At 41.8% G+C, this 24,411-nt stretch overlaps 1 protein-coding gene across 2 annotated transcripts in view; it reads left to right on the plus strand.

Moving 5' to 3' along the window:
* The first annotated feature begins 550 nt into the window (after positions 1 to 550).
* Positions 551 to 24,411, plus strand: part of kif1ab (kinesin family member 1Ab) — a 100,494-nt gene continuing 76,633 nt past the window's right edge. Inside the window, exons 1-13 of one of the 2 annotated variants that reach the window (XM_060898232.1) lie at positions 551 to 656; positions 3,128 to 3,201; positions 5,047 to 5,226; positions 5,587 to 5,652; positions 5,809 to 5,987; positions 7,434 to 7,545; positions 9,215 to 9,292; positions 13,213 to 13,278; positions 13,417 to 13,434; positions 13,648 to 13,726; positions 15,802 to 15,880; positions 16,485 to 16,627; positions 23,016 to 23,218. In XM_060898232.1, the coding sequence (XP_060754215.1) occupies positions 551 to 656; positions 3,128 to 3,201; positions 5,047 to 5,226; positions 5,587 to 5,652; positions 5,809 to 5,987; positions 7,434 to 7,545; positions 9,215 to 9,292; positions 13,213 to 13,278; positions 13,417 to 13,434; positions 13,648 to 13,726; positions 15,802 to 15,880; positions 16,485 to 16,627; positions 23,016 to 23,218 (1,383 nt within the window). The remainder of the gene's footprint in view (positions 657 to 3,127; positions 3,202 to 5,046; positions 5,227 to 5,586; positions 5,653 to 5,808; positions 5,988 to 7,433; positions 7,546 to 9,214; positions 9,293 to 13,212; positions 13,279 to 13,416; positions 13,435 to 13,647; positions 13,727 to 15,801; positions 15,881 to 16,484; positions 16,628 to 23,015; positions 23,219 to 24,411) is intronic. The other variant, XM_060898231.1, reaches the window with a different exon arrangement.

A 24,411-nucleotide genomic window follows, 5' to 3' on the forward strand; every position in this document is an offset into this window, starting at 1 on the left:
CTAGTTCCTAGTTCCAATAATTCTCCTTTCCATAGTTTCATAACTACTCCTATATGCTAGTTCCTAGTTTCACTTGTTCTACTAGTTCCTAGTTTCACTAGTTCTCCTTCCCCTGATTGCATAACTACTCCTATATGCTAGTTCCACTAGTTCTACTAGTTCCTAGTTCCACTAGTTCTCCTTCCCCTAGTTCCATAAGTACTCCTATATGATAGTTCCTAGTTCCACTAGTTTTCCCTGCTCTAGTTCCATAAATACTATACTCCTATTTTCTAGTTCCTAGTTCTACTGATTTTTCCTTGCTTCTAGTTCTTGAGTTCTCCTCACTGCTAGTTCCTAGTTCCTCTCGTTCTCCCTTTCCCTAGTTCTACAAGTTCTCTTAGCTGATAGTTCCTAGTTCGTCATTCTACATGCTCTCCTAGCTCACAAATTCTGCTTTATATTTTATTGAGATATTTTAATTTAGTTCACTCTGTCCTCCCCCCCGCTCTGTACAGGTGGAACTCGGCCTGTGTTTCTCCTCCACCTGCAGCTCTAAACGACTCTCATCATGGCTGGAGCATCGGTGAAAGTGGCCGTCAGGGTTCGACCCTTCAACTCCAGAGAGCTCAACAAAGAGAGCAAGTGCATTATTCAGATGTCGGGAAACACCACCAGTAAGTCTCACCACCATTCTCACTTTCACACTTTACAGGACATGCTGTCTCTATATGAGGGTTCTGTTAACACTGCTGAAAAGTTCTAAATACAGTAAACAGAAAAACCAGGACACGGTCAGGACCAAAGTCCCACTCGCTGCTCGTTCTCCATTTCCCTCTGTTCTACAAATTCTCTTATTTCCTAGTCGTTAGTTCTACTAAGTTTTACTTACTCCTAGGTCTGAGTTCTTCTAGCTACCAGTTCTTAGTTCCACTAGTTGCTACCTCTACAAATTCTCCTATTTCCACGTGTGTGTGTGTGTGTGTGTGTGTGTGTGTGTGTGTGTGTGTGTGTGTGTGAACAGTCAGACAATGCGTCATGCACTGTGATATTTTCCACACTGCAGAGCTTTGTGTGTGTTTTGTGTGGGTTAATGATCTCATACTAGCAATCTGAACAATGCATCACACACACACACACACACACACACACACACACACACACACACACACACACACACACACACACACCTCTTCAAGCTGGATTAACCAACAGCAGGATGAACTTTGACATCTTCTGACATTTCTGTACAGTAAAATGGATCATGTTGTGTTCTTGTAACACACACACTGAGTTATTTAGTGATTAGAGTTGAGTAGCCCGGGTTATAACCTAAATATCACCACGTGTATGAGTGTTTCACCACAAAGGGTTTGCATTTCAAATCATTTTGAGTAGTTTCTTGCTCTTTTCATCCTCCAGTTTTTTTCTGTGTCTCACTGCTAGTGTGTGTGCAACTGATTTACAAGAGAACTATAGAAGAACGTGAAGTTAAAAAAAGATAGATTCTTGGACTACTAGAGTTAGCTGAACTAGAGAAACAGAGAGAATGAGAGGAACTAGAGAGTAAGAACTTGACTAACTAGAAGAATTAAGAGAACTATAAAAACTATGGAGAAGAAGAGGAACTATGGACCAGGAACTAGGAGTACTAGGGAGTAGAAACTAGAAAATTGGAGGAACTTGTAGAACAAGACAAGCTATGAAGTGGTAACCAGAAGAGCAAGAGGAACAATGGAATGATAACTAGAATAACTTGAGGAACTATGAGAAATACAGAATCAATGGAGTAGGACCTAGAAGAACTATGGAAGGGGAACTAGGTGATATGGAGGACCTGGGTGATTTAGAAGAACTAGGAAAATCAGAGAATCTAAGGCAACTAGGAATACCAGAGAAATGAGGCAGCAGGACTTAGGAGAACTAGAATATAAGCGAGACCTGAGGAACAAAAGTAAGCTGGGAATAGAAGCTGACAGGACCTTCTTGAAAATCATTTTGGTGAAGAAGCATCCTGTTAACATATCATTAAAAAAGAAGCTATGAGAACAAAGGGAGCTATGGAGTAGGAACTAGGAAAAGTAGATTAACTATGGAGTAGAAATGACGAAGTAGGAACTTGGAGATCTGGAGGAATTATGTGATCTAGAGAAACTAGGAAAGTGAAAGCAATACAGAAGGAACTAAGGAGAACTGTGGAACTGGGAGAACTAGAGGAACTATGGAAGGGGAACTAGTTGATGTGGAGGACCTGGGTGATTTAGAGGAACTAGGAAAAACAGAGGAACTAAGGCAACTAGGAATACCAGTGAAATGAGGCAGTAGGAATTAGGAGAACTAGAATATATGCAACACCCGAGGAACAAAAGTATGTTGGGAATAGAAGCTATGAGAGCAAAAGGAGCTACGGAGTAGGAACTTGGAGGTCTGGAGGAATTACAGTATGTGATCTAGAGAAACTAGGAAAGTGAAAGAATTACTGGAGGAACCAAGGAGACCTATGGAACCAAAGGAACTTGGGATTATAAACTGGGAGAAATGGAGGAACAATGACTCCATGTTTTGTGGTGGTAAGAGAACTAGGAGAACCATGAGAATTAGATGAACTAAGAAGTAGGAACTCAAAGATCTGTAGGAAGTTGGTGATCTAGAAGAACTACAAGAGCTAAAGGAACTAGGGTGTAGGAGCTTTAGGAACAGCATGAATCAGTTTGACAAGAGCAATGCTGAACCTAGGTAGTAGGAACTATAAAAACGAGAACTAGAGGGTAGAAGCTCAAGGAACTTAAGGAACTCTTCAAACTTCAGAGGGAATGAGGGAAATTTGGGGTTCTTGGAAGTAGAAATAGGATTACTAAAGGAACTATGGAGTAAAACAACTAGAACAATTAGGGTGAACTTGAGGAAGCAGGAGAACTGGAGGAAACTGATTAGCTAGGATGAAGAAATAACTAAGTCATAGTGTATGCAAGAGAATAAAAGGAACTACCAGAACAAGGGGGTGGGAACTCGCAGAACTAGCTTCATCATTTGCTTCATAAATGTAATTACCTCAGAGAAGTATCATGGTTGTAGTCAATACATTGATGACATCTTTTTATCTCCTTTTTGATGCCCTGAATAAGTTTTCTCTTTATTTTTTTTCCAGCAATCATCAACCCTAAACAACCAAAAGAGAACAAGAGCTTCAACTTTGACTATTCGTACTGGTCTCACACATCGGTGAGTTTGAATTAACGCCTATGAAGCACCTTTACTTTACAGCATGTAACCAGGCAACCAGATCAGATCAGATCCCTAAATTTACAGCTGTTACTGTAATGTGAACTTCACAGATCCAGTCTTAGTTAAAGCTACTAATCTTATTTTCATGTTACAAAGAATTCGCACACTGAGGGGGCGGGGACAAGTTGGTGGCCCCAGAGTGTGGAAGTGGAGGGTCTTCAATAAAACATTAAAGCAGATGCGCAGAACCTTTATTTTTAAATAAATTTCTGAGTGGATAGTATCTCCATCCTTGACTCTTGTATACCGCATAAATGGGAATAAAAAAATATATTTTTGAGAGTTAAAATCGACCACAAAGTTGGCATTGGAGCTGGCCCGCTGAGCCAGCCAGCCCTGAGTGCGTGACGTCACAGCGGGAACCGGTTTTAAGGCCGAGGCCTTTGACAGCTATAGACCAAAGTCATATAAATAAAAATTTATAGTGAAAGTAAGAAATAGCGTTACCGACTCGCTCAACTAAGACTGATTTGACTTCATTGATTGTGGGTTGACTCTCATTAACTTATACAACACACATGTACATGCATGCATTTTCACTGATAAAACGTAAAAGGCTCATTAAATAATCAGATGAACTGAGACGATCACATTCTGAAGCAAATTAAATAATCTTATACCGCTAACTTAAACACACAATACAAGTTACATGTATTAATCTAAATGCAGGTAAACAACGTGTTTTTTTTATCCAAATGAGAGTCGGAGCTTACCCGTCTGCGTTCTCGTTTCTTGAAGGCCGATCTTGTGGCCGACTGTTTTGAAACAATCTGACTTTCAGTTGTTCGTTCAGTTCTCCATTCATTCGCTTCTTCCACGTAAGGGCGAGATGGCAGCGATATCCAGTTTAGAAATCAGACGGCTGCTCCACTCTTTCTCTCCATACTGTGTATTCCGCCATTACTGCTCGGCTCAGGCAATTACTAAAACCCGGGACGGAATGGGACATCACCGGTTTTAGCAACAACTGCAGGGAGGTCACTGCCTGAGTGATATGCCACGTCCCGTTCCATCCTGGGTTTTAGCAACAACCCTTGGCTCACTCTGGGAGGACTGGTGCAACTGAATTTTGCTTTTAAAATAAATAAATAAATAAATACTTTCCTTTTTTGTTTTCTTTTTCTTTAATTGTGTGTACTGCACCCTCTTTCAATCCGGGCTTATAGCCAACGCTCCTCAACAGATCAGAGGTCTCATACAAGTCTTCAGTAAAATGTACAGAGCAGAGGAGAGACCACTTCGTAGGCGCCCAATGTGCCCGTGAACTTCTCGCAAAACGCGTCCAAATCTTTGCAGTTTGAACATTCTTGGGCCATGAATGCAACGTAAATCCACCTTCTGTCATGTTGCTACACCGGCCAGCAACACATCTACATGGCATGGCAATAAATTAGCTCAAAATGGAGGATCGGAGTTGCAGTCAGCTCTGTGTTTTAGTATTGCGGAAATGGCGACGAGACCGATAGACTTCCTGCTGTGACACTACGGACGTCAAGGTCATTCACTCAGACCGCTACCTATATAAATCACTTTAATCATAAAAATTACTATATTAGATTTATTGTTAACGCTTAAAACTATTCCTGTGCCATTCTTGAGGTCTCAAGGCATTCATAAACGAAAGTGAGGCCATGGCTCTGCGTATATGCTTTAAGAGCTGCAGAGACTAACTAGGGTCTGATTTCAGTATTAAAAATGATAATAAAAGTTTTTACAATTCAAAGATGTTAGAAAATGACAATATTTTATTTTTGTTTATTTCTGTATTTATTTTTGCTGCAGCCAGAGGATGTTAACTACGCCTGCCAGAAACAGGTGTACAAGGACATCGGCGAGGAAATGCTGCTTCACGCATTCGAAGGCTACAATGTTTGCATCTTTGCGTATGGTCAAACCGGAGCAGGAAAATCCTACACCATGATGGGCAAACAGGAGAAAGACCAACAAGGGATAATACCACTGGTACATTTCTGTTATTGTTTATTACTGCATGAAGACCAACAGGATCAGAAGGACATGAGATCAGCACCAGGACCCATGATCACTTTAACGATTTCTGTGAAGTATAAGAATTACTGTTTCCATCTGGAAGTTGATTATTTTCCTATAATGGCATGTCGCCAAGTGATTTGTTCCTTGCAGTTTGCCAACAATGATATATTTTATTCATTAAATAATGACACATCATTGCTGTAATATAATCAGAAATGCCTTAACTGACCAATCAGCCTTGAATATTTTTCATTTTTAGATGATTACACTATAGACAGATGAATCCACAGAACACTAACCCTCAAACATCTTCTTGTGTCTTTGTGCCAGCTCTGTGAAGACCTGTTCACCAAAATCAATGACAATGGAGACAATAACCTCTCGTACTCTGTGGAGGTGAGAACCACACCACAGTTTCTACACACATCAGGAGAAGAACAATGTGATAAAGTCACACCACTCAGTTCTAGTTAACGACCTACCAGGTTCAGATACTGATCGATATATCATCCAGCACAGACGTAGTACAGATGTTTCTTTGTGTATGTTCAGGTCAGTTATATGGAGATCTACTGTGAGCGAGTGAGAGATCTGCTGAACCCAAAGAATAAAGGAAACCTACGTGTGAGAGAGCATCCACTCATGGGGCCGTACGTCGAAGATCTGTCCAAGATGGCTGTCACATCCTACAACGACATCCAGGACCTGATGGACTCAGGAAACAAAGCCAGGCAAGTAGTTGGATGGCATGTCTTGTATCTTGTAGTTCAATAATGGAGAAATTTGAGCAAACTTTGTCACATGGCATCAGGCATCAGTGCTAGCTTTTCTTTTCATTTCCTCAGTGCATAGAATAAAATACCACTTTTAACTCTGCAATGTAATAGTTTAAGCTAAGGTCTCACATCGCTGGTTGAGTCGTGAGGATCATGGCTGGGGCTACTGTGGCTATTCCAGTAGATTTTGGAGGTGATCTGTTGCATAAATTTGGGTGAAGTAAATATGCAAATGAATCCACATTTGCTGTGATGGTAGCGATGGAAGATGCTGGTAAAACCAACGGTGGCAGCATCGTATAGCGATGTATGGCCTTACAGTAATGATGGCAGTGTGTACGGTTTTCACCCCTGCACTACAGCATAGCCATGGCAAGACAAAATAAGCCATGCCCCCTAGGCAAACTTTTCATTTTCTGCAGAATGTTGTTCTGTGAAAATTTTGAGCTCAATGGTTGCGATGGAATGCTACGGTAACCCCTGGTAGCCCGCGTAAGCCTCATGGATGCCTCAAGGATGCTCACGGATGCCTTCATGGTTGCGATGGATGAATTCATCTGGCACTTGACCCATGGCAATTTTCAACATGGCAAAACTTTTCGGGGATGGAAGCCACACCATTCTGCTTGTCAAGGTAACTGCCCGACTCTCACATATTCCGACGGAAGGGCCTGGGACACGTGCTGGTTGATCCCTGGAAGGCCAGCGTCTACTGTGAAATGATCCCGGCTATGTGAGACCTTAGCTTTACGCAAACATTAGCTAGCTAACTAGTTAGTTAAGTAACTATAAAGTTCTCTAGGAAGCTAGTTAATGTTAGATAAGTCTTGTGGTGACTCTGTCATGTGATAGACCATGTGATTGGATGGTATAATTAGATGAAATAAAACAAATTAAATGAAATGAACTCCAAAAAAGGAAAACGACTTCTTTAAATTGATCATGTGCTATACACACATCTTTACTTTTTTAGCAACACATGTCTGTGGGTCAACAAGGGGTGGAGCTTGAGTTAAATTTGTTTATCCTAGCACAAACTTGATCATGTGACATCATCACAGTGGTTATCTGTTAACCAGCTATGTAGTTAGCATGGCTAATATTATTGCTTATTAGAAAGCCAGGTTTGCAAGAAAGCTAGCTAGATACATTAGATTGAGTTTGTGACCAAATGATCAAATTTAAAATAAGCCACACCCCTTGTTGACCCAGAAGTGTGCGTTATTCACAAAATCAGGAGAGCTTGTAAAGAAGAACTTTGTTAATTTGTACATGAAGCATTTCCTGTTTCTTTTTTTATATTTATTTCAGTTGTTAGATCAGAATTAATCCAAATCAAATCAGAATAAATGGCAGAGTTTCAGTAACGCCGTGTTACACAACATCTCTCTGTTGTTACAGAACCGTAGCAGCTACCAACATGAACGAGACGAGCAGCCGCTCTCACGCCGTCTTTAACATCATCTTCACACAGAAGCGCTTCGACAGTGACACGGACAACACCTCAGAAAAGGTGCAACCTTCTGAACAGACACTTTTACTAAAAAAATATAGGTCCCACCATGAAACTTAATGTCTTTGGGTCAGTTTCTTCGGGTCAGGGGTGATTGTGATTGATTAAACATGGGGGCCAGTGAAAAAAGAGAAGAGGCGGGGCTTACTGTATCTTTAGCCAAATAAATAGCACAAGTCTGGTAGTCTAGTGTTCTGAAAAATGGAAGCCTGGTCGCATTTTTCGGGGTATTTTTGGTTGAGATGATTGCTTTCAATGGTAATCTTTGTTTGTTTGTTTGTTTGTTTGTTTGTTTGCTTAATTTGCACAAATATGGCCTGTGCGTTTTAACCCTGCCTTACACTACCGTTCAAAAGTTTGGGGTCACTTTGAAATGTCCTTATTTTTGAAAGAAAAGCACTGTTCTTTTCAATGAAGATCACTTTAAACTAATCAGAAATCCACTCTATACATTGCTAATGTGCTAAATGACTATTCTAGCTGCAAATGTCTGGTTTTTGGTGCAATATCTCCATAGGTGTATAGAGGCCCATTTCCAGCAACTCTCACTCCAGTGTTCTAATGGTACAATGTGTTTGCTCATTGCCTCAGAAGGCTAATGGATGATTAGAAAACCCTTGTACAATCATGTTAGCACAGCTGAAAACAGTTGAGCTCTTTAGAGAAGCTATAAAACTGACCTTCCTTTGAGCAGATTGAGTTTCTGGAGCATCACATTTGTGGGGTCGATTAAATGCTCAAAATGGCCAGAAAAATGTCTTGACTATATTTTCTATTCATTTTACAACTTATGGTGGTAAATAAAAGTGTGACTGGGCGGCACGGTGGTGTAGTGGTTAGCGCTGTCGCCTCACAGCAAGAAGGTCCGGGTTCGATCCCCGTGGCCGGCGAGGGCCTTTCTGTGCGGAGTTTGCATGTTCTCCCCGTGTCCGCGTGGGTTTCCTCCGGGTGCTCCGGTTTCCCCCACAGTCCAAAGACATGCAGGTTAGGTTAACTGGTGACTCTAAATTGAGCGTAGGTGTGAATGTGAGTGTGAATGGTTGTCTGTGTCTATGTGTCAGCCCTGTGATGACCTGGCGACTTGTCCAGGGTGTACCCCGCCTTTCGCCCGTAGTCAGCTGGGATAGGATCCAGCTTGCCTGTGACCCTGTAGAAGGATAAAGCGGCTAGAGATAATGAGATGAGATGAGAAAAGTGTGACTTTTCATGGAAAACACAAAATTGTCTGGGTGACCCCAAACTTTTGAACGGTAGTGTATATACTTTACATACACCAATGTATGTTCTATATAATAATCAATTTGTAACAAAATAATGAAGATAATAAAAATGGCTTGTTTTGAAACAAAAAGTGATCTCTTGTTCCCACTTTTACCGTATGTCTCATCATGTGGATCCAAAAACTGGAGCTCCATTTCCATCAGTATTGTTTCTGATCATTAATGGGATATATTTTATATTGTTATTAGAAACAGAAAAAAACCAACAGATTATTAGATCTACAGATCAATGAGACATTTCTAATTCATGAATGCAGGATGAAGGTGATATAAATCTCTCTGGAATGAGAATGCAGACTCTAAGCATCGCACAGATGCAGTGTTCATTAGCTCTTCCCTCCATTAGTGCAGTGTTTAGCTGACGCGACTTGTTTTTTCACCGGATGCAGGTCAGCAAAATCAGCCTGGTGGACTTGGCAGGCAGCGAGAGAGCCGACTCAACTGGAGCCAAAGGCACCAGACTGAAGGTGAGACTTTCGCCATTCTGCAGTCCTGAGTGTCTAAATGTGTTACACTGTACAACAACACACATTATTATAATGTATGATATTATAACCATACTGTGTTTAAGGACAATTTTATACATATTTTATCCATTATTATTTACGTATGAACGCAAATATTAAGCACTTGCCAGTGACAAATTTATCCATCATGACAAATATAAATATAAATGTCTAAATAAACATTTATATAATTTTTGAAATAAATATAACATTACAAACACAACAGCTCTCTGACTGGCTCAAAGAGCTTTATTTAAGGGCAGGAAGTGCTCGCTGGTTATGGTGGCATTTTGGGTGGGGTGTGCACTCTGACTGGTTACAGTGGTATTTTGGACCTATGCTCCAGTCAGTTGAAATGGCACTGGAGATATGGACTGTGGGATGATTGGTGATGGTGGCACTGGGGCCAGGACCTGCGATCTGACTGGTTACAGAGTCATTTTGTGTGGGGTCTACACTCCTGTGGCATTGGGATCAGACAGGTGCTGCACTCTGATTGGCTATTATGATGTTTTTGGTGGGGGGTCAGTTTCTCATTACAGGGTCAATAAATGTACAGTGACAATTATTGTTTGCAATTATTAGTTTTTATTTTTGGTTGGAGGTTGATAGTGGCTTCTCTCTCATTGGTTAGAGATGGCAGGAAATGCACTGTGATTGGTTACAGTGGAATTTTTGTGGTGGGACTATGGTGCAATTCATTGCATTTTGGTAGATAAACTTGTTACAGTGGTATTGAAGTGGAACTGTGGTCTGGTTGGTTACAGTGATATTGGGGGCTGGGCTGTGGTATGGTTGGTTACAATGGTATTGGGGTGGGACTGGGGTCTGGTTAGTTGCAACAGTATTGGGGCTGGGCTGTGGTATGGTTGGTTACAACGGTGTTGAGGTGGGACTGTGGTCTAGTTGGTTACAATGGTAATGGGGCAGGGCTGTGGTCTGGTTGGTTACAATGGTATTGGGGCAGGACTGTGGTTTATTGGTTACAATGGTATTGGGGGCAGGGCTGTGGTATGGATGGTTACAGTAATAAAGCAAGTGGTCTGTGGTCTGGTTGGTTACAGTGGTGTTGGGGTGGGGCTGCAACAAGTCACGTTTCCTTACCAGCCCCATTACCTGTTGTTTTTAGATTAATGTCCAGATTTTTTTCTATTATTGCATTGCATTTTAATGTATTAGTGTATCTATCCATCTTCTTTTGTTTTATTAATCGGGCCCACAGTAATTGGTGTAAACTGTTGTGATGACCCTGCCTACGTGTAATTGTACTTAATATTTTGTTTTCTTGTACATGTTATTTTCAATTATGTTCTCAAGGTGAAGCTCAATAAAATAAAATACAAATAAAATAAAAATAATCTGGTTGGTTACAATGGAATTGTGGGCAGGGCTGTGGTTTGGTTGGTTACACTGGTATGGGTGGGACTGTGGTCAGGATGGTTACAATGGTATTGGGGCAGGGCTGTGGTCTGGATGGTTAAAGTGGTATTGGGGCAGGGCTGTGGTCTGGATGGTTGCAGTAGTATTGGGGCAGGGCTGTGGTCTGGATGGTTAAAGTGGTATTGGGGCAGGGCTGTGGTCTGGATGGTTGCAGTAGTATTGGGGGCAGGGCTGTGGTCTGGATGGTTACAGTGGTATTGGGGCGGGGCTGTGGTCTGGATGGTTACAGTGGTATTGGGGTGAGACTGTGGTCAGGATGGTTACAATGGTATTGGGGCAGGGCTGTGGTCTGGATGGTTAAAGTGGTATTGGGGCAGGGCTGTGGTCTGGATGGTTACAGTGGTATTGGGGCAGGGCTGTGGTCTGGATGGTTAAAGTGGTATTGGGGCGGGGCTGTGGTCTGGATGGTTACAGTGGTATTGGGGTGAGACTGTGGTCAGGATGGTTACAATGGTATTGGGGCAGGGCTGTGGTCTGGATGGTTAAAGTGGTATTGGGGCAGGGCTGTGGTCTGGATGGTTGCAGTGGTATTGGGGGCAGGGCTGTGGTCTGGATGGTTACAGTGGTATTGGGGTAGGGCTGTGGTCTGGTTGGTTACAGTGGTATTGGGGTGGGGCTGTGGTCTGGATGGTTGCAGTGGTATTGTGGGCAGGGCTGTGGTCTGGATGGTTACAGTGGTATTGGGGTGGGGCTGTGGTCTGGGTGGTTGCAGTGGTATTGGGGGCAGGGCTGTGGTCTGGATGGTTACAATGGTATTGGGGCGGGGCTGTGGTCTGGATGGTTAAAGTGGTATTGGGGTAGGGCTGTGGTCTGGTTGGTTACAGTGGTATTGGGGTGGGGCTGTGGTCTGGATGGTTACAGTGGTATTGGGGTGGGGCTGTGGTCTGGATGGTTAAAGTGGTATTGGGGCGGGGCTGTGGTCTGGATGGTTACAGTGGTATTGGGGCAGGGCTGTGGTCTGGATGGTTGCAGTGGTATTGGGGGCAGGGCTGTGGTCTGGATGGTTACAGTGGTATTGGGGGCAGGGCTGTGGTCTGGATGGTTAAAGTGGTATTGGGGTAGGGCTGTGGTCTGGTTGGTTACAGTGGTATTGGGGTGGGGCTGTGGTCTGGATGGTTACAGTGGTATTGTGGGCAGGGCTGTGGTCTGGATGGTTACAGTGGTATTGGGGTGGGGCTGTGGTCTGGATGGTTGCAGTGGTATTGTGGGCAGGGCTGTGGTCTGGATGGTTACAGTGGTATTGGGGTGGGGCTGTGGTCTTGGTGGTTGCAGTGGTATTGGGGGCAGGGCTGTGGTCTGGATGGTTACAATGGTATTGGGGCGGGGCTGTGGTCTGGATGGTTAAAGTGGTATGGGGTAGGGCTGTGGTCTGGTTGGTTACAGTGGCATTGGGGTGGGGCTGTGGTCTGGATGGTTATAGTGGCATTGGAGTGGGGCTGTGGTCTGGTTGGTTACAGTGGTATTGGGGGCAGGGCTGTGGTCTGGATGGTTGCAGTGGTATTGGGGGCAGGTCTGTGGTCTGGATGGTTACAGTGGTATTGGGGTGGGGCTGTGGTCTGGTTGGTTACAGTGGTATTGGGGGCAGGTCTGTGGTCTGGATGGTTACAGTGGTATTGGGGTGGGGCTGTGGTCTGGTTGGTTACAGTGGTATTGGGGCAGGGCTGTGGTCTGGATGGTTGCAGTGGTATTGGGGGCACGGCTGTGGTCTGGTTGGTTACAGTGGTATTGGGGGCAGGGCTGTGGTCTGGATGGTTACAGTGGTATTGGGGTGGGGCTGTGGTCTGGTTGGTTACAGTGGTATTGGGGGCGGGGCTGTGGTCTGGTTGGTTACAGTGGTATTGGGGGCGGGGCTGTGGTCTGGTTGGTTACAGTAATAAAGGAAGCGAGCTGTGGTCTGACTGGTTGCACTAATTTTGAGGTCAGGACTATGGTCTCATTTGTTGCACTAAAATTGGGGGTTGGACTGTGGTCTGGTTGGTTATAATGGTAGTGGGGTGGGGCTGTGCTCTGAATGGTTACAGTAATAATGGAAGTGGGCTATGGTCTGATTGGTTGCATTAAAACTGGGGGCGTAGACTTTGATCTCATTAGATACAGTGGCATTGGACACACAAAACACACCTCACTACTCACATTTTTAAATATATTTGTTTCAGTTTCTTTATTTTGGTTAACATGTTAGCCTTCATAAGGTCACAAATTAAAATAATTCAAATAACTTAATTTTTTTCTAAGCTTTATAAACGACCAAAACCCAGATATACAAATCATATTTGTACTTCTACTGATGAACGTATATGATACTAATATTATAATAATTTGGCTGTTGAATATTGCTGTGTATTTGATTGATATAATCAGTTATTAACACATGCCTGTATAACAGGAGTGAACGGAGATGTCAGACATTCTAACTTTAATTGTGTTTCTGCGGTCTGTAGGAAGGAGCGAACATTAATAAATCCCTGACCACACTCGGCAAAGTGATTTCTGCTTTAGCTGAAATGGTGAGAAGTCTGATTTCATATAACATTAAATATGGAGTAGCGTGTACTGTGTGCTAAGTATAAATACTATATTTTCTGTATTACTAAGTGGAATTGATTATAATGGTATCATCTGTTTTCCTTTGTGTATCTCTGTAGGACTCGTTACCGAACAAGGTGAGATACTGCATCAGTCTCCTGCTGGTCACATGGCACTCCTTAATGAATAAAAATAAAACAAGGGAATCCATCGACTCACTGAAATAGTAGAATGCTGTAAAAGATAACTGTGAAATCATTTAATTTTAATAATTTAATAATCTGATTTTAAATGTAATCTCGGCACTGATGCAGGTTTTAAAGCTAATCCCAATGTTTCTCTGTCTGTAGAACAAGAAGAAGAAGAAGGTGGAAAGCTTCATCCCCTACAGAGACTCTGTACTCACCTGGCTGCTCAGGGAGAACCTCGGTACGAGGCATTTGACATCCCATAATAACAATTCAGTTATTATTACTATTATTATTGTATTAAACATGTCGGTATTAGTGATGTAGTTGTGTTACTTATGTCCAATTCAAGTCTGAACAAGTAAGAAATAAAACACTTTGGTACATGCTGTTATAGAAAAATAATCAATTCTGGGGTAGTGTGTTGCCACCCTAAAGTAGATTATTTTACGATAATAGCACATACTCACCTCATCTCATTATCTCTAGCCGCTTTATCCTGTTCTACAGGGTCGCAGGCAAGCTGGAGCCTATCCCAGCTGACTACGGGCGAAAGGCGGGGTACACCCTGGACAAGTCGCCAGGTCATCACAGGGCTGACACATAGACACAGACAACCATTCACACTCACATTCACACCTACGCTCAATTTAGAGTCACCAGTTAACCTAACCTGCATGTCTTTGGACTGTGGGGGAAACCGGAGCACCCGGAGGAAACCCACGCGGACACGGGGAGAACATGCAAACTCCACACAGAAAGGCCCTCGCCGGCCACGGGGCTCGAACCCGGACCTTCTTGCTGTGAGGCAACAGCATTAACCACTACACCACCGTGCCGCCATATATATATATATATATATATATATATATATATATATATATATAGTCAGCTGGGATTATATATAGTCAGCTGGGATAGGCTCCAGCTTGCCTATGACCCTGTAGAGCAGGATAAAGCGGCTAGAGATAATGAGATGATATATATATGAGGATATTACATGGTTGCACAAAGATATGAAGTTTAGCTTCGAGTGGTGAATGTATATATTCACGAGTGAGTGAAGCAAATGTGTGAAAATATTTTGAACATGAGAAGATAAACTTCATATCTTTGCACCACCGTGTAATGTTCTTTATATTATATGGACACATTCACGAAGAAACACGCAAGTTAATCAGAAAAATTTTAGTTTTGAATCGGTTCGCCATTTTGACAACATGCGTCTAATCAGCGGGAAAACACTGGGAGTGACATCATTGAAATGAAATATTGGGAATTACTGTATTATACATACAGGACACTTTTTTGATGGAATAAAAACGTGTTCTATTCCCTTCTAGCGGGTTTCATTCATTTGGTTTGATAGCATGCAATATTGTTAGCATAACACTTATCCTACGTGTATTATGTCACTCTACCCAATGGAGAATGAGTGTTGAATATGATTTACAATATTGCACGGTTGTCAAGACAACATGATGTCGCACGTCGGAGACATAAAACTTCTGCGCTAGCGAGCGACTGGGACAATTTGTAAACAAGCATGGCCATGAGATTTGCTTCATTAAATACAGAAGATAGACAGAATTTTGAAAGAGAAAGACACATTGAATACCCTAAAGGAATGTGTATGTATAATAATAAAAATATATCACTCAGATCCGTGATGTATTTCGTATGAAAAATGTGAGTTTTTCAACAAGAGAAGATAAACTTCATATCTTCAAGCCAACATATGATTTTCTTTTTATTATAGCGACACATTCACAAACAAAAAGTCCCCAAATTTATCAAAACAATTCATTGATGTCCTCATGAGTGACAGATAGAGATTTATGTCCCGGTTTTGGTTCTCCATGTCCCGGATGGAGCTTGTATGAAAAATATGAGTGGTGTATTTCCCAGTAAAACACTCATGTCCTTATAATATAGTCACATATCGCATCACTGTGCTGCAGTACTCACTTCTGGCACTTATCTGTAAATAAGATTCTTTTTGCACTTCTGGTTAGATGCTAACTGCATTTCATTGCTTTGTACCTCTACTCTGCACAATGACAAAGTTGAATCTAATCTAATCTAATCTAATCTAATCTAATCTAATCTAATCTAATCTAATCTAATCTAATCTAATCTAATCTAATCTAATCTAATCTAATCTAATCTAATCTAATCTAATCTAATCTAATCAGAATACCAAAGCTTCTGAATCCCACTGTCAGTAGTCATCTCTGCCAGAATATCACTGTATAATTATGATTATATGCAACACTGTTGTAAAACTGAAAATGCAACTGCTCTGTGTGTGATCAGGTGGAAACTCACGTACCGCCATGGTAGCGGCTCTGAGTCCTGCAGATATTAACTACGACGAGACACTCAGCACACTCAGGTAAGTCTGGATTCACGAATACAACAAAATCCAAATATCCAAGCTCCACTCTTCTTTGAAGGCTTTCCACTAGATTTTGGGGTGTGGCCTTTCCATTGGGATTTGTGCTCATTTAGCTACAAGAGCATTAGTGAGATCAGGCCCTGATGTTGGGATGTTGCGGTTGAGGAAGCTCTGGATCCACTTCATCCCAAAGGTATTCAGTGGGGTTGAGTTCAATCAGGGCTCTGTGCAGGACACTCGAATTCTTCACTCCAACCGGAACACACCATGTCTTCATGGAATTTGCTTTGTGTACAGGAGCATTGTGATGCTGGAACAGGTTTGGTCTCTTAGTTCCAGTGAAGGGAAACTGTAATGCTGCAGCATGCAAAGACATTCTATACAATTGTGGGATTCCAACTTTGTGGCAACAATTTGGAGACGAACCTGATACGGGTGTGATGGTTGGGGTGTACATACTTTTGGTCATATTGTGTATCTTTGCTGGACATCTCCCATCCCAACTGACATTTACAGCACAACAGAGGGTTATAACTCAGTAATGTTTTACAGTCTGTAATTATACACATATAGAGGTGATGTTTTGCTGTTATTCACTCAGATATGCTGACCGTGCAAAACAGATTCGTTGTAATGCCGTCATTAATGAAGACCCCAACAACCGTTTGGTGCGTGAGCTGAAGGAGGAAGTGGCTCGTCTGAAGGACCTGCTGTACGCCCAGGGCCTTGGCGATATCATCGAGAGTGAGTCACCATCATGTTCAATTATTCATATTTTATTCATGCAGGTGAGTCCCATACACATGAATGAGAGTATAATATGTATGTATGTAAATTTTACAAAATGTTAGACTCCTCCTCCTGAAACATGAGAACATGAGCCCAAGGGGTTGTTTCCAGAAAAATTTGAATGAGTGAATATAAGGCCCTGAAAACACATGACCCTGAGTTCTGGGGATATATTGAAAGATATAGCCATAGCAACATCAGGCCCCCGGGACACCATGTGAATAGAGGGCTCTGAGAACAGAGAACCTATGAACAAATGATCTTGGGAGGAGGGAACCCCAAGAAAGATACGGTTGGTAATTTAGGACCAAGAATACTAAAGAATATATAAGCGTCTTGGAATAAATCTTCTGGGAATATTGAGCCTTGGGGAATATATGGCTCTGGTAATACAAGACTCTGGAAACACTGAATTATCAGAATACATGCTTCATGAAATCTAGGAACCTGGGAGCATAGGATTCTGGGAAGATAGGACTCTTGGAATACAGGAGCTAGGGAACACAGGACTCTGGGAATGTATGGTCATGGGAACATACAATTCTGGGAACATAGGACTCTGGGAACCTTGGAATGTAGGACTCCAGGGATGGAGGGCTCTAGAAACATAGGATTCTGGAAAAATCTGACTGGAAAAAATATAGAACTTATGGAATATCAGACCCAGGAAATATACAGCTCTGGAAAAAATTAAGAGACCACTGCAAAATTACCAGTTTCCCTGGTTTTACTATTTATAGGTACAGTGGTGCTTGAAAGTTTGTGAACCCTTTAGAATTTTCTATATTTCTGCATAAATATGACCTAAAACATCATCAGATTTTCACACAAGTCCTAAAAGTAGATAAAGAGAACCCAGTTAAACAAATGAGACAAAAATATTATACTTGGTCATTTATTTATTGAGGAAAATGATCCAATATTACATATCTGTGAGTGGCAAAAGTATGTGAACCTTTGCTTTCAGTATCTGGTGTGACCCCCTTGTGCAGCAATAACTGCAACTAAACGTTTACGGTAACTGTTGATCAGTCCTGCACACTGGCTTGGAGGAATTTTAGCCCGTTCCTCCATACAGAACAGCTTCAACTCTGGGATGTTGGTGGGTTTCCTCACATGAACTGCTCGCTTCAGGTCCTTCAACAAAATTTTGATTGGCTTAAGGTCAGGACTTTGACTTGGCCATTCCAAAACATTAACTTTATTCTTCTTTAACCATTCTTTGGTAGAACAACTTGTGTGCTTCGGGTCATTGTCTTGCTGCATGACCCACCTTCTCTTGAGATTCAGTTCATGGACAGATGTCCTGACATTTTCCTTTAGAATTCGCTGGTATAATTCAGAATTCATTGTTCCATCAGTGACAGCAAGCCGTCCTGGCCCAGATGCAGCAAAACAGGCCCAAACTGTGATACTACCACCACCTTGTTTCACAGATGGGATAAGGTTCTTATGCTGGAATGCAGTGTTTTCCTTTCTCCAAACATAACACTTCTCATTTAAACCAAAAAGATCTATTTTGGTCTCATCCATCCACAAAACATTTTTCCAGTAGCCTTCTGGCTTGTTCATGTGATCTGTAGCAAACTGCAGACGAGCAGCAATGTTCTTTTTAGAGAGCAGTGGCTTTCTCCTTGCAACCCTGCCATGCACACCATTGTTGTTCAGTGTTCTCCTGATGGTGGACTCATGAACATTAATATTAGCCAATATGAGAGAGGCCTTCAGTTGCTTAGAAGTTACCCTGGGGTCCTTTGTGACCTCGCCGACTATTACACACCTTGCTCTGGGAGTGATCTTTGTTGGTCGACCACTCCTGGGGAGGGTAACAGTGGTCTTGAATTTCCTCCATTTGTACACAATCTGTCTGACTGTGGATTGGTGGAGTCCAAACTCTTTAGAGATGGTTTTGTAACCTTTTCCAGTCTGATGAGCATCAACAACGCTTTTTCTGAGATCCTCAGAAATCTCCTTTGTTCGTGCCATGATACACTTCCACAAACATGTGTTGTGAAGATCAGATTTTGATAGATCCCTGTTCTTTAAATAAAACAGGGTGCCCACTCACACCTGATTGTCATCCCATTGATTGAAAACATGTGACTCTAATTTCACCTTCAAATTAACTGCTAATCCTAGAGGTTCACATACTTTTGCCACCCACAGATATGCAATATTGGATAATTTTCCTCAATAAATAAATGACCAAGTATAATATTTTTGTCTCATTTGTTTAACTGGGTTCTCTTTATCTACTTTTAGGACTTGTGTGAAAATCTGATGATGTTTTAGGTCATATTTATGCAGAAATATAGAAAATTCTAAAGGGTTCACAAACTTTCAAGCACCACTGTATGTGTTTGAGGAACATGAAAATTTTTGTTTTATTCCATAAACTACTAACAACATTTTCCCCAAATTCCACATAAAATATTGTCACTTAGAGCACTTAACTGCAGAAAATGACAACTGGTCAAAATAACAAAAAAGATGAATTGTTTTCAGACCTTGAATAATGCACAGAAATCAAGATCATATTCAATTTTAAACAACACAATACTAATGTTTGAACTTAGTATGAGTTCACAAATCACTATTTGGTGGAATAACCCTGACATTTAATCACAGCTTTCATGCGTCTTTGGCATGCTCTCCATCAGTCTTTCACATTGCTCTTGGGTGACTTTATGCCCCTCCTGGCACAAAAATTCAATCAGCTTAGCTTTGTTTGATGGCTTGTGACCATCCATCTTCCTCGTGATCACATTCCAGATGTTTTCAGGTCTGGAGATTGGGCTGGCCATGACAGGGTCTTGATCTTGTGCTCCTCCATCTACACCTTGATTGAACTGGCTGTGTGGCATGGAGCACTGTCCTGCTGGAAAACCCAATCCTCAGAGTTCGAGAACACTGTCAGAGCAAAAGGAAACAAGTTTTCTTGCAGGATAACCTTCTATATGGCTTGATTCATGTGTCCTTCATGAACAAAAATCTGCCCCATTCCAGCCTTGCTGAAGCTCTCCCAGATCATCACCAATCCTCCACCAAATTTCACAATGGGTGTGAGACACTATGGCTTATAGGCCTCTCCAGGTCTCTGTCTAACCATGGGAAAAGTTGAAAATTGGACTCCGAGAAGATGACCTGACTCCAGTCTTCTAAAGTCCAATCCTTATGGTCTTCAGTAAACCTCAGCTTGACTCTTCTTTGTTCTCATTGATGAAGGGATTTTTTCCAGCTTTGCATGTCTTCAACCCCACCTGGAGGAGCCTCTTTCAAACCATCCTTACCATGCACTTAACCCCAGGTGCCATTTGTCATTCTTTTTGTAGGTCACTTGATGTCATCCTATGGTTGTTGAGTGACATTCAAAGGAGTTGATGATCATCCTGGTCAGTGGAGAGGAGTTTTTACCCTCTACCAGTCTGTAACTTTGTTTTCCCCAGTGTCTGCTGTTTGACCTTGTTCTTATGAACTGCCATCTTTGAAATTTTGAGGATGGAAAGAAACTGACGTGCAGTGTATTCCTTTGCCGGTAAAGCCAGAACTGAACCCTTCTTTTTCTCACTCAAAACTTTTTTTTTAACTCTTTTGGCATGATGAATAGATATTTTTGTATTCCAATTAAATTTACCACTGTTTTTGCCATCCAAACTGGTTTTATTGTAAGAGGATAGTGATTACCACAGCAGTGTTTTTTTTTTTTTTATACTTTTCCTTGTTATATAAGATTTGGTTCAGGTGATCACCTATACAGTACCTCATTAAGTAAAATGAGGTGTGCTTGTGTTGGAATTCTAGCACTGGAATGAAATGGCTGACATACACAGAGATGCTGAATAAAGAAAAAATCGAAGTGGTCCCTTAATTTTTTTCCAGAGCTGTATGCTTCTCTGGACATTGGCCTATAAGAAATGTAGGACTCTGAGAATTTAGAACTCTAGGAATATAAGATGCTGGGAACATAGGACCGTGAAACAAAGGTAGGAATCTTGGGAACATATGAACCTTCATTCTCCTTACATCCATATATATAGTAGAATCCTGGGAATTCATGATCACATTGAACAAAGTGGACAAAAGCACAAAGGAAATTAGGACTAGACAAGGGAAGACAAGGAACACTATTTGCATTTATCTACATTTTGGTGGCTAAAGTCAGGACTCTGGTGACTCCAGGTGATTACATCTGAGGGATGCATCTCTTTTCATATCTCTCTTTTCCTCAGCCTATCGAGCTGCTGGTCCTGGAATACCTGCCCTGAAATGTGTGTATTTCTGCACCCCAGTGCTTGCAGAGTAATAAAGACCATATCAGAGGCTCAGGACCACCACAAAACTCCTAAACTAGACTAATGTTCTGAAATGCAATGTGGTGCTCCTGGGCTGCTCTGATCACTTGTACATGCTTCCAGCTCATTTTTATTCATTAAGGCAAGACCTGGTAGTTAGCAACTGGCTTGGCCCCGGCTTCACTCTCTCTCTCTCTCAGCCTACGTTCACATTAGAAGAGCAGCAAGTCAGGAAGTCAGGAAGCAGAAAAGCATGCTAAGTATTGAATGTTTCGATTTAGCAACAGCAAAGCTGGCTAGTCTTCTGGTTTTTGACATTCTTCACCTTGGCATTATTTAAGTTTAAAGCAAATGTAATCTCTCAGCCAAGATATGATTTGCTTTTTTCAGTTTTGTATTGGATTGATGAGACTAATGCTGCTGTCAGCCCTGTGATAACCTGGCGACTTGTCCAGGGTGTAGCCCGCCTCTCATCCATAGTCAGCTGGGATAGGCTCCAGCTTGCCTGCGACCCTGTAGAACAGGATAAATGGCTACAGATAATGGATGGATGGATGGACTAATGCTGCAAAGAAGTAATTTGTTAAAAGGTCATCATTAAGAACCATAACGCATTTTTTTTTCATTTAAAATACTAGTGATCGTCTGTATTTACACATTTTAACTTTCTGCTATAGTCTCACCATCAAATGTCACAAGGTAGGGTCTGATTGGAGATTGCAGTGATACTAAACTGCACAAAGGAAACGAGTGATTTTGGTTGTCCAAATGGCCACACTCATAAATTTTCAGTGTTCAGTTCCACAGTGAAATTTACACTCACTGGCCACTTTAATAGGAACTTGTTGTTGATTCTAAGATCCCTGTTCTTGGCTGCAGGAGTGGAACCCAGTGTGTTCTTCTGCTGTTGCATGCTGAGATACTTTTCTGCTCACCACGGGTGTAAAGGGTGATTATATGAGTTACTATATCCTTCCTGGCAAAAAAGCTCGAACCAGTCTGTCCATTTCCCTCTGACCCTCTCTTATCAACAAGTTGTTTCCACCCACAGAACTGTCGCTCACTCACTCAGTGTTTTTTGTTTTCTGCACCATTCTGTGTAAACTCTAGAGACTGTTGTGTGTGAAAACCCCAGGAGATCAGCAGGTTCTGAAATACTCAAACCAGTCCATCTGGCTCAAACCAACACCCATACCACAGCGAAAGTCACATTTTGAGATCACAATTTTTCCCATTCTGATATTTGAACATTGTGAACATTAACTGAAGCTCTTGATTTGTATCTGCGTGATTTGATGCATTGTGCTGCTGTCAAGGGATCGGCTGATTACAGAACTGCATCAAACAGCAGGTGGATGTATGGGTGTTCCTAATAAAGTGGCCAGTGAGTGTAGTTCACAATATGCCCCACTGTGTCCTAAACCACATCAAAATCACTAAAGAAGTGAATGTGACACAAAAGATTTATGTTGTTAGCAAACATTAGCCTTGTAGTTTGCAAACCTAAAAGTGACGTTAAACATGTTCTGGGTGATTGACTGTAATTAAGGGCAATTAGACCTCATTGTGTTCACTATTTCCTCACTCATTTGTTACAGAGTTACATCTCTGAGTTGCCTAGTTCATAAATAACCTCTGGTCACATGTCACTTGTTAATGTGAACGTAGGATCCCTGAAGCAGATCAGCTCTGGTCTCATGAACAACACTTGTCATGGCCCAGGCATAGTTACAACCCTGAAATGAATTTGAGGCTTAAATTTAAAGACTGACAACCTTTTAAAAGTAACACTGTTCTGAATGTCTGGACATTGTCCTGGTCTGAATGCTTGCTGTTAATGTAGAGTCCTCAAATTTATGCTCAATTTTTTGCTTTGTACTGGCTGTGTAATTAAATGCCCAAGCTTCATTTCATGATTTTTTATACTTCCTCTTCTCTCTTGTTCCCTGCATCCATATTTATCCATTTCTCTGACCCCCACTCTTTCCTGCAACTCTCCTGCCTCTTGCTCCTGTTGTTCTCTTTCTCTTTTCCAAAACATTTCTGGACAGACTTGTCCAACTACAACACTAATATGAATAGTCTCTGGGCTGTCAATCAAAGCCGTGATCTCTTCACAGTGACCAATGCGATGACAGGGATGAGTCCCTCTCCCTCTCTCTCGGCTCTCTCTAGCCGAGCCGGATCCATCAGCAACTTACACGACCGGATCATATTCACCCCCGGAAGTGAAGAAGCCATTGAGAGGCTTAAGGTAAAGGAGGGGTTGTACATGGAGGGATGAACAGAAAAGCATATAGATGGATAAATTGTTGGATTGATTGATGACCAAACTAAGAGATGTATAGTTATTGTTGGCAGACATGGTACATTCTTGATGGATGGATGGATGGATGGATTGATTTGGTGGCTGGATGGATGGATAGATAAATGAAAGGATGCACAAAGAATGGCTGGCTGGCTGGCTGGCTGGATAAATGCATGGATTGGTGGAAGAATGGATGGATGGTGGAGGTCTGTGCGGGATCGAATTTTTCAGTCCCACTCCTGCCCACACCCGCATTGTGCAGTCCCACTCCCGCCCGCCCGCAAAGAATTATGATTTTCAGTCCCGCTCCCGCCGGCGCCCACAAAAAAATTATGATTTTCAGTCCCGCTCCCGCCCGCGCCTGCCATTTTTTGTCCCGCTCCCGCCCGTGAATCCCACATGATGCAGACGTTCGCGTTATTTCTCAGGAAAGTTCTTGTCTTGACACAGCGTGATGGTGCCCTGCCCCCTACTTTGAGCAGATTTCAGCATAAATATCTACAGCTCACATTGTTATTATTTACCTTGTTTCGGAATTCAGCATGTACTGTCTCTAATAATAATAATTAGTGCTGTCAAATGATTAAAATATTTAATCGTGAATTACACATTTTTTATCATATGAGAAACCTTTGTAATTCTCTGATCAGCATAAAAAAGTGAATGGGCTTGCTTTGTACCAATGTTTTGTTTATTGATTTATTACCTTAGTTAGTCTACAACTTTAGTTAGAGAGACATGTTACACAGTGACGGTAGGCTTGACTCAATGCTATCCCAGAAATCCTTCCTGTAATATGCAACTTTGGCCACCTCTGATTGGACAGCCAAATTTGCTTATTACAGGAAGGATTTCTGGGATAGCATTGAGTCAAGCCTACCGTCACTGTGTAACATGTCTCTCTGACTAGAGTTGTAGACTAACGCAGGCCGTAGATCACTCCACTCATGGTTCTCTTGCTAGCTGGGTGTGAACTGTGAGTAATTAGAGTGATCAAAGGATTTCCCGTTAGGGTGATCAATGGCAAGTTTAAGATGCCATTCTTCTGGCAATCTAACTCTCTCTGCAAATTTAAGCATCTTAAAATGCTTTTATTAATGCCAAATAAAATATCCAGCACAAGTTATATATGATAGATA

This window comes from Neoarius graeffei, chromosome 17, assembly GCF_027579695.1.
Source record: "Neoarius graeffei isolate fNeoGra1 chromosome 17, fNeoGra1.pri, whole genome shotgun sequence".
In the NCBI taxonomy this organism is placed as follows: domain Eukaryota; kingdom Metazoa; phylum Chordata; class Actinopteri; order Siluriformes; family Ariidae; genus Neoarius; species Neoarius graeffei.